The 10933-nt window shown below is 50.4% G+C and overlaps 1 protein-coding gene across 2 annotated transcripts in view; it reads right to left on the reverse strand.

Annotated features, from left to right (window-relative positions):
* Positions 1–3235, reverse strand: part of TTYH3 (tweety family member 3) — a 78719-nt gene extending 75484 nt beyond the window's left edge. For both annotated transcript variants that reach the window (XM_075436136.1, XM_075436135.1), the window contains exon 1: positions 3048–3235. In XM_075436136.1, the coding sequence (XP_075292251.1) occupies positions 3048–3170 (123 nt within the window). In that variant the 5' untranslated portion in view covers positions 3171–3235. The remainder of the gene's footprint in view (positions 1–3047) is intronic.
* Positions 3236–10933: the final 7698 nt, after the last annotated feature.

Consider the following 10933-nt stretch of genomic DNA (forward strand, 5'->3'; position numbering starts at 1 on the left):
CAGAAGCTGAGCATCTGAAGGACATACGTATCCATCTACATTTTCAAACAATCTAGTCCAAAGAGGAAGGATCTGTTCTGCTCCTCCTCACTTGCACACCCTGTTCTAACCTGATGCTACAAGATACGCTGTGGGAGAAGATAAGAAGTAAGAAATACCAAGAGAGGGTGTTTTAGAGACCGACTCAGGTGAAGAAAGTACGCAGCCAAAACCTGCAGCTGCATTGATCTCAGCCCTTGGCAACAGCATTGCCATAAGCGTTTCTCATGCTCTCAGACAAAAGGAGGAAGCCCCTGTAGGCTGGTACACAATGGACACAGCCGCCTTGAGATAGGCCGGTGCACAGTGGGGGTCCTTCCTGCTCTGAAAAAATGGACTACATGGGACACAACAGCATAGCTAGCCATCAGATCTACATCCTTCCAGATATTCCCCATCATCCGGGGTCCCAAAAGACACACAAAGATAACAGACTTCAAAGACCAGCAGTATGTGCTTATCTACAAGCTACATGCGCTTCAGAGAGGTTTCAGGGGACAACAGCGTGTCTGCTGCTTCAGTGGAATAGTGGCTTGCGCATTATAGTAATCCTTCCTAGGCAGAGGGGGAAAGCCTGTTAAATCAGCAGCCTCCTCACCTGCAGGAGCACGTGGCACTGCAACACGTGACACGACAACGTTCAAACCCAAGCCACTGTATTTCACTTGTGGTTGAAGTGGGATGTTCAGCTGATGCACAAGTTCAAAACCACAGTTCAAAACATGAGTACAGAAAAACAAAGTACATCTCTACAAAGAAGTTACTAAAGGAAACAATTTTATAAGGAAAGCAATGTTTTCCCTTGGTCGTGGGTTAGGAAATCTTTTCTAGAGAAGCAGTGAAGAATCAGAAAGGATACGTTGCTTCCTTCTTCATAAGAAATCAGAACGAGAATGGACACTGAGCCCTGCTGTATGCCTATTTATGACAACAGTCTAGCTACCCGATGACTTCAAGCCATGGAAACTTCAAGTTATTTGCAGTTTAGTAAAGTAATCCTTCCTCGCTGCAGCTAGGGACACTCTGCCCTTTCCCATCCCCATAAACTCCCCACTGTTCTCCCCACTGACCTCTCTTTAGCCACTGGAGAACTCAAACGCAGTGTGCAGTTTAACAGGTTATACTTAAGCATCAGGGTATCAACCAGTAATGGAATAGAAAACACAAATATACACAATTTGTGCCAGTGAGACCTACAAAGAAAAGAAAAACATGCAGAAATTAAACTATAAAATAGACTTTCTCATTTTCAGGATGTATACAATCTTGCCTGCTACATACAAAAGGTTCCTAAAGAACACTGGAGACTATGCCATCACAGGCTGCAAACCAAGAGAGACGCAAATTCATAACAAAGCTAATAGAAAAAAAACTAGAATTCAGACCAAAAGGCCTTCAGATCAATTTAAAGCACAAGAGAGCATTCAGCACTACAGTTCCCGCTCCTGGATTAAATTTCCCTGTTTCACTGCATTAGAATTAATCTACATGGCTAGGAACTCCAGAGTCAACTTGCAGAGCCACAGCAGCTTCGTTACGTAACCGGCGACACCGATAACAGGCTGCGTTACCGGAGCCCGCTTGCTGTCCCTCCCCGACGCCGAAACCGGCAACGCTGCTGCTACTCAAATCCTTCTCTTGCTGACAAGATGCTCCAGTAATCCAGACATTTGGGTTTGGATTTGATAAGACGTTTTCTTACGAGCTGATGTTAAGACTTAAAAGGCCATCTACTGCCGTGCAAGAAGTCCTTAACATCACCAAGGGAGGGGAGGCAGCTACACAGGAAAAGAACAGCAGAAGGCTTGAAGTTGCAATATGATTACTGTAGAAATATTATCTGACAAATGAACACAATCCCAGATTGTTGCGAGGAATGCTTTTAAGCAAGTTAAGTGAAAAACAGTGCATCTCTGTTCAAAGGTCACCGAGTGCTTGTTTCATGATAACACGCTCCCCGAAACATCTTTCCAGGAACTCTCAGCTTCTGATCTCCAGCATCTCCGGGCCCTGGTTTCAGAGGCAGCTACCCTCCGAGGTCACGGAAACACAGCAAAGCTGCTGTGCAGCGTCACATCTGTACGTGGCCATCTTGAACTCCGCTAAGCCAAGGGAACTCAAACAAATTAACAAATTGAAGCCTCAAATACAAAGGTGAGACCAAAAGTCTGTTTTGTTTATTGGTGTAAAGATGTTTCTTTGTATCCCCCCCACTGCTCTTTGAATACATTTCTCACGTTTTGCTCTAGCCTCAGCTCATCTGTTTAAAACAAAAAGCCAACGCTTTCTGAAGTATTTCTAATATCTTCGAGGATAAAGGAGAACCGTGGCGATGCCCCAGCCCTTCTGCCCGTGTGTGTGACAGGAGGCTGCGCACACAGGACACCGCAAGCGCCTTCAGGGAACCAAAATGGTGTTTTCCAACCCAGAGCCCGTGGCGACACGAGGCAGCAGAGCCGCTGCAGCCCTGCTCCAAGATGACAGCAGAGAAGGCAGATGCTGGAGCCCACGGATTCACTCCACAACCATTTTAATTACGTGCCCCGGCAGCCAAGCGCGGGATACAGGCTGAGCAGCGTTAAGAAAAGAGAAAGCGGCGGCACACGGGCGCTGCGGGAGCATCTCGCCGTGCTCCAAGGCCGCTTTCCCGCACCGAGCCCCCCGCTCTCCCGCACCGAGCCCCCCGCTCTCCAGCGGGCAGGGGGGCTGGGATCGGCACCGCCGCCCGCTCCCCCCTGCGGCCCCGGGGCTGGACGGGCCGGCAAGGGGCGACCCGGGCCCGGGGCACCGCTTCGCCTTCTCCCGGGGCTTCCAGCGAGCTGGGAGCATCGCGGGGCTCCGGCTCACCGCGCCGCGGGGTTGACGGCCCCCTGCTCCCGGGCCGGCGAGACCCCCGCATCGGCAGCCGGGAGGCTGCCCCTCACGGGGCGGACAAACGGGACAGGGGAGCCATGGCACCCACACACAGCTCCCCCCCACACACACAGAGACCCCGCGCCGGCACCCACCTGCTGGTACTCGGCGTCGTGCGGTCGGAAGTCGGCGGCGGTCAGCTCCCAGCGCAGGCTGAGGTGCGGCAGGCGGTGCAGCAGGCTGACCCACCAGGGCGGCGAGTAGCTGACGCCCGCCATGCCCGCCGCCTCGCCTCGCCTCACCCCGACCCGCCGGCCATGGAGCAGCGCCGCGGCCCGCCCCGTTCGCTCGGCCGCCTCCCTCCCTCCTCACCCGCGGCCCCGCATGGCCAGCACCCCCCGCCCCCCGCCTCCTCCCGCTCGCTCCCTCTTTGTTCGCCCAGAGGCTCCGCCGCCTCCGCGCCCGGCGCCGCCCGCCCGCTCCCATTGGCGACGCCGCGGCCCCGCCCCGGCCCGGCCCGGCCGCCGCGGCCCCGGGGGGCTGCCCCGGTTCGGCGGCCCCGGTGCCCGCGGGGTGGAGGGGGGGGGGAGGGGTTTGCTGGGCCGCGCTGCCCCCGCGTTAACATGGCGCCTCACGCTCTCATGCCAGCCCGTTTCCCTCCAAAACGGCCCCGAAGCGGACCCGGTCCCCCGGTGCCTGCCCTCCCCGCGGTGCCGCCGGGCACGGTGCTGTCCCCAGGCCCCGAGCACCGGCGCGCTCCCTCCAGGCTCATGCCCGTGGCTCTCTCTCCCTGTTGGCCCCCCCCGGCCTGTCCGGGCTTCTCCCAAAGCCGGGGGGAAACTTCTAGAAGTGGTGAGGGGTCGAAAGAGGCAGGCGGGCTCCATCCTCCGCCGCTCCCTCTGCGGGCAGAGGTTTGGCCGCTTCCCAACGCTGCCCCAAAGCCAGCTCCGCTGCTTCGTGAACTTGGAGCCGTCGGCGCGTTGGGATGGCGGCGTTGGCCGGAGCGCGTGCGGCACCTCGGTGCTCCAGCAGCGACAGCACCTCGCTGCATCACGCCGGAGCCACGTGGAACGCGGCGGCCGTGTGCTGTGGTGCTGCCGCAGCCGCCCCGACTCCGCCGCCTTCCCCAAGCGTCTCACTCGGACCCGATGGGAACAGTTTTCATTTCTTCCCAAACAGAACCAAACTATTTTTAGTCTTAAAGGTAAAAAACACCAGCGTACGCTCTCGGGGGACGTGTCAGAAGCCATCGTGTACAGAACTGGATAACGTTAGGATGGCGTAGTAAAATCAGAAAGACAACATCAGGAAGCAGCAGCCATCCCAAATTCATTCGCTTCCTTACAAAGATTGTACCGTTCCTATCACAACTGAAATGTATCAAAATATTTGCTGTTTGCTTTTAAAAGGAACAGATTGAATGACTTCATCCTTGCTCTGCCTAGGTAGCGTGGTCCGGCACTAACGCAGCAGCTCCTGAGCTTGGCTGGTCAGTCCAGGCCGTCTCCTGGGCCTTCGCTGCTCCGCACAAGCCGGCGTCGCTGTTTTTTACTGGGTTTTTACTGCTTTTTACTTTTTTACTGTTTTTTTTACAGCATGGGTTACCCTAGGTGTTGCTTTATTCACAACTCGGAGTTGGGCCATCGCCTCAGTGACTGGCAAAGTTCAACTCGCTAGACCAGCTTCTATACATTTATTAAACCGATTACATCGAGCCTAGAATCTTCAGAAGTTTCTAAGCAACCGTTCCGTTTCTTGAAGTACGTCATTTATGAAGATCTCTCTATTCTTCTGTCTTAGCAGAATTCTCCCTCACTGGCTGCAGCTCCCCGCTTGGTTTCAGGGTCGTCTCGGGGTCGTCGTCTGTCCTTCATCTTCTTCAGTGAATTCTGTTTGGTACAATTCTGAGAAAGACTTCGAGAGACTTCAAGATGTTCTATTCAACTTACTCCTATTTCTAAAATTTAACCTATTGACCTGTGACATTAACCTTGCTACACCTTCTTATTCTTCGCTTACACTAGGTCAGTTGCTTTTTAACCCGACCATGATAGGGCCTACACAGGGGACCACTGAGAGCAGCATCCCGTGATCGTGTGGATTCTCAACGCACCTGTGTTCACACAGTTGAAACTGTGTTCTAGCTCTATGATTTTATTCTATTCTATAGTCGTAATGAATCTTCTCTGTAATCAGTCTCTAACAGTCGCCCCATCGCAGCGCTGCGGCAGCACCTCCCCTGCCACCGGTTCGAAAAAGCCCCGGAGTGTTGCACTTTAACCACCGCGCCACGCAGCTTGGAGCTGGAGGGGGGAAAAAGGACCACCCAGCCTTCGAACAGGCTCGAAGCAAACGTCTCGCGGGTCTTACAGGTTTGAGAAACCCTCGTCTAATTAGCGCTGTTTAGGTTTAGAAACCGTTATGGCCCGGGAGAACTCGCAGAATATTGGAGGGCTGTGTGTGTCTCATTGGGGGGAAAAAAAAGGTATCACCAGCTGCTTTTTTCTCCTAAATGGCAAGTCAACAGAGATTATAGAGACATCTCTTTTGCAAGTACTATTTTATTACATTCCCCAAAAGCAGCTGGGACTGCATGCTGTCCTCACTGATGCGTTTTATAAATAAGGAGAGCAGAAATGCTAAAATGGGCTGCTTAACACATTAGGACCAAATAAACACATTTCTGCTGACTTTCAGAAATATGACATCAACTTTAATAGCTTTTGACGAGGACAGGATTTTCATATGAGCATTATCAACATAGCTAAAAAGCAACCTTATCATTCACAAATAGCATTAAGACGCACGTCAGAGAGTTCCCAGCCACACAATACGTGAACAAGTACAAGATATACCAGGGTACAAGATAGAAGACCTCAGCTCCCTCCCTCCTTCTCCAAGAAAAGCTCTTATTTTTCTGCAGGGGGACAGCAGAACGACAGCCAATTTTGTTTTCTTCCTTCTTTTTTTTATTTTTTTCCTTTTTTCTCATTTTCACAGTGCCATCAAGGATGAGGAAGTGATTACTTTAAAGCCCAGTGATCTAACGTCTTTCACCTCCGGTTCGAGCGACCCGAAGACAAGGAGCTGAGACTCCTCGCTGGGGGCAGGTGATCCCCCCACGTCAACCCCTCCTGCCGCAGAGTTTATGAAATTCGGCACGAAAGCGCTCGAGGCCAGAGCCTGTCCTGCAGCTGTTGCGGCTGCCAGGGGCCTCTGCACAGGCAGAAAAACCCGACCAGGCTGCGGGTCCAGGTACCTTTGTCAGCAAAATGACGGACGGGGAATAGAAGCAGACGCAACAAGCGCTCCACACTGAGATGCTGTTTGACAAAACGCTTTGGAACAAAGGGCAGAAAAGGCTGGATGCTGTTAAATGGGAGGGGTGAGCAACAGTGTACCAGCATGGCAGTTCGAGGCGCCGTCCGGGGCCGGGGGTGAGCGGGAAGGGAAGCAGGCTCAGCAGCGCTGGTGTGCGTGCCCCTCGCACGGCCATTTGCTGCGGAGACGACTGGAGGAAATTAGAGAAGAACGAGGATTTGGGGACTAGAGAGAAACAGAGGCATCAACAGCTTTGATTTCTCCCCGACAATTGTTTACGATGATATGGGAAAATATTCAAATGAAGAGTAAAATGAACTCAGCAAACGAGGAGTAAGAGACAAACCGCAGGATCTGGCACTAGCCGCGCTTTCCATGGCCGGGCACTTCAGGATGTTGTACCACCTCACGAAGCAGTGTTTGCATTTCTAAAAAGTCTAGCGTCTCTCGTTTGCTCCTGTTCAGGTAGTTCTGGATTACATGACAACAAGACAGTTATAAAGGCTCTCATGTTTAGATTACAGCAGCCTTTTTCCCTCACCACACAAATGGGTACTCTCTATTTTGCCAAAGCAAAATGAACAGTCAAGCCACTGCTGTGACATCCCAGGAATAAAAACTAACAGTAAATCACCCTTGCATGGAAAACAGTTCTACAATCAACTGAAGCAAACTGCAAATGTCAGCTTGTTAGCTGGTAATCCTGCTGAAAAGTAACCCTAAGAGCCATATTAGCGTTCGCTAACTTGCTTTGACAGTGGCTTTGCTAAAGAATCCCTGGACAAAACAGGCAAATGAGGGATGTTCCAAATTAAAGACAATGAAGACAAAAAAACTAGTTTAAACCTCCAAAGGAAGGCAGCCGGTGCTGACCCCCATCCCCTTGAGATCATCAGGCAGTCTGTGAAAGCACTCCCAGAAATGTTCCATTTTGCGCTTTTCACAAGTGTCTCTCTGACTCCAGACATCCTACTGCTGACGTGACGCTTGCCAGGAGAGCACCTTTTAGAGCAGCAATCCCATACCCCTGGCTTTTTTTATTCGCTATCAAATGAAATAATTCAGCTTTTAATATACTCTGAAGCGAGGAGTCTTCCCCCGACTGTCAGATCTAATACGTGTTATGAAAGATTTTAGCCAACAATACAGATTTTAAAAAAAATAGAAAGGCAAGATTGAACACCAAGTGCCAGGAGATGGATGAATTACCCTCTTGAGACTGAGGACTAAATTACGGGCAGTCAGAGGGAGGTCAGCGAGACGACCGTGCCTCAGCACTCAGCTGCCACTGTTCGGCAACACCTCCGCCCCGCTCACCCTGCCACTCCGTAACCTCTGCCCTTCCATCAAGCCGTGCCCTCTTCCCATGGAGCCAGGCCGTGCCTCTGTTAAGATCACCCTTCCTCTCCTCCCAGGGCTTCCTCTGCATTTTTCTGCTGAAAGTCAAAGGAAATAACAAAGCTGGGGCTGCTCTCCAGCCTCCCCCAGATTTCGCTGCCCCCTCCGCCAGAGCTCAGTCCCCAGCCTCCGCTCTTCCCGGCAAAGCCACATTGCCGGGGATCTTCCCAGTTGACTTCTCCCAGCTTAAAGGATTTCCCCTGAGCGGAGGCAGCTGCTGAAAGGAACATACGTTTGGGCCTTCATCGCTTTCCTCTGAAGGTCTCCTAGGGACTTTTGGGTTTCAACAAAGAATAGCCACAACCAGGGCCAGCATAAAAAGCCTTAAGCCAACTCAAAGAAATCATGTGAAAAGGTTAATTCTGTCATTTCCAGTCCTGAGGCAACGCTCGCTCTCCCTTGTGTTCTACCGGTCTTTTTATACTTGGTGAGTTGCGGGGAAATGGGTGGAAGATGTGGAAATCCTCTTGCAAAAGCACCTGCCCGCTCCTTTCCTTTCCCCAGAGAGCAACACACAGAACATCCTATTATTTAGTTAATTGCAAAGAAACAATTACAAAGGAACTCGGCAAATTCTCTCTAATCACAGCGAGACCCATTGCAGTTCAGTAAGTTCAGCAAATTAGCAAATAAGTGAATATAAAAAGGAAAGAATAACACAGCTCAAATTGCACTTTGTTTTGTCACTCATAGTTTCTGTTTAATTATTTAAGATATTTCTTCATAACATTCTAGTACGTTTGTATAATAATGAAGGTTTACTAGCATAGAAATGCAATACGTGGCTATTAAATGTCTGCTGAGAGGAGGGAGAAAATTGCCAATTCTGTGTGTAAATTATAGAGAGCCTGTTCAGGAAAATTTTCCAGGTTAGATAAATAGAAGGTTCTGCCACAATTTGTGTAAGATACAAATAAGGATTGTTGCTAGATAACAACAACGCTAAGTAACGTGCGTGCAGAATGTTGTACTACAGGCATTCATGGTCAATCCCCTGTTTATTAAAAGCTGTTCTAATTTTCCATGCATATAACTAGAGGCCATTTAAGCATAGCCTTTATTTACAGCAGCACTGTAATCAAATGACAGATTTTACAGTATTTCAGTTCTAAATCCCTATTATGGGAAAGACTTTCAAGTTCCATTGCTGAAGCAGAGCCTCATCCCTGCAGAGGGGCAGAGGAGTAAGATCCGGGTGCGATATTATCGGGCTGATAGCGCGGCAGGCAAGACAGCCCTTTACAACAGGCACAATGTCCCTCCTGGTTCTTCCCAGACCATTTTGAGCATCAAAATTTCATGATACATCTGTTTGCGCTACCAAGAATAGAACCCCTAAAGGGGCTTGTGTGGTACCCAGCGCGAAGTGTCTTTGAGGCGTGCTGGCGAAAAACCTGCCGAATAGAAGGCGAGCTGCTACAGTCCCAGCAACATCTTGGGAGGGGAAGTTTTGTTTATACGCGGCTCCGGTGAGGAGAATGACATGAACGCTTTCCTGGAGGTCAGAAAAGATGTATGAATACATACGCTCTCAGATCTGAAAAAGGAAATTCGGAAAGCTGGACAGTGGAAGGGGCAAGAGGAGCAGGGTACAACTTTATCAGCAGGCTACAACAGAGTATAGTTAAGAACAGAGCAACGCTCGCTGCTCAAGGTTAATCCTATGAGCACAGTGAGGACAGAAGGAGCGCTAAAGGCCACATGTAAGCAAGAGCCAGGGTGCCTTACACACATCTGAAAACAGGGCAAACGTTCAGCAACTGATGGCAGTGCCATCTCTACCGGGCAAAGATCCACTCCAGCAAAAGTCAGAAGGAAAAACTGAAGCTTAGGAAGTTCCGTCTGAACATGAGGAAGAACTTCTTCCCTCTGAGGGTGACGGAGCCCTGGCCCAGGCTGCCCAGGGAGGCTGTGGAGTCTCCTTCTCTGGACATATTCCAGACCCACCTGGGCGCGGTGCTGTGCAGCCTGCTGTAGGTGACCCTGCTTGGGCAGGGGTTTGGACTGGATGTCCCACAGAGGTCCCTTCCAACCCCTACCATTCTGTGATTCTGTGAAGTGTCAGAGAACTGCTGCAGCACCAGACCACCAACCATGCCTGAAAATCCTCCCCTAATAACCTAGAGTCGAACATTGGTATTTCGCTCTTTGCAGATCTTAACGATGCTTGCAGAATGAATGAAAGTGGTTTTTTTTCCGTTAGAAATTCATGCGGGGAAAGCAATTAGTTAGCTGACAAACCTACCATAAACAGATGCTGCAAAGCTTGCGAGAGTCAAGGGCACTCTGACTTCAGACGAAGCCAAAGTATGGCTTAATACAACAAGTGTGAACACTTGATTGCTTTCAAGGGAGTTCAAGACTAATCTGCTCCAAGAAATCACATCAAAACTTTTCCATTCAGGCCGCATGGCCTACCTCCAGCGTTTAAGATTTAAAGCTGAAGTTTCTGCTACGAAATCCAGAGCATATGTCAGTGGGGCAGAGAGAAAAAAACAAGAAAGTGGAATTTAGATCATATATTCATCGAACACAAACTGTTTGTTTCAGTTGCGCTCTTATAGCTGTTTTAGTCCTACAGGGACTCTGCTTGATAGGAAGATGGCTGCAGGATTCCCAGGTTTTCACAGCCCTTAGCAGGGTCTTCCATCTTCACAAAGCAGCAGAAGGCTTGTCTTCCTGGGAGTCCCGAAGGCTTTTTCAGCGGACCTGGAAAGAGGTGCGTACATCCCAGTTCCTTCCCCCGGAGCGTCACAAACAGCAGCGGTAGCCGAGGTCAGGGGATGCACTGTACGCTGAACAGCCTTCGGAACCCTGGAGACTCATGTTCTCACCGCAGCTGACAGCAGACCAGTATCACCCAGTTCTCTGTATGACTATAGCACCAGCAAACCCCAGCATAGGGATTGCTCCGTGGCCCTGGCGAAGTCAAACACTGGTGATCCATTCTGCAACCCTCCTACAAAAGGTTGCTGAGAAGTACCCACCAACAACGTATTTAGGCACAGACAGTCACCACAATGACTTCTTTCGAATCTTTTAGCTGAATTTCACTGGTTTGGTAACTGGGCAGCATGGCTGTTTGAACCAACAAGCAAGCAGCACAACAACAGGTGGAAAGGCATAAATGAAACTTGCTGCACTCCGCATGAAGCCGGGTACGTTTGAGGCAAGGGCAGGGCTTTTACTTAGAGAACTACTTGACAAGATTTCTTTTATGAATAAAACACCAGAAGCCAGGACTGAAAGCAGAAGCCCATCACCTCTTTCAGTTCCAGTAGGCTGTGGCCAAGAACATCGTTCATTCCTGACAGGGCAATCT

This window comes from Opisthocomus hoazin, chromosome 15, assembly GCF_030867145.1.
Source record: "Opisthocomus hoazin isolate bOpiHoa1 chromosome 15, bOpiHoa1.hap1, whole genome shotgun sequence".
Taxonomy (NCBI): Eukaryota; Metazoa; Chordata; class Aves; order Opisthocomiformes; family Opisthocomidae; genus Opisthocomus; species Opisthocomus hoazin.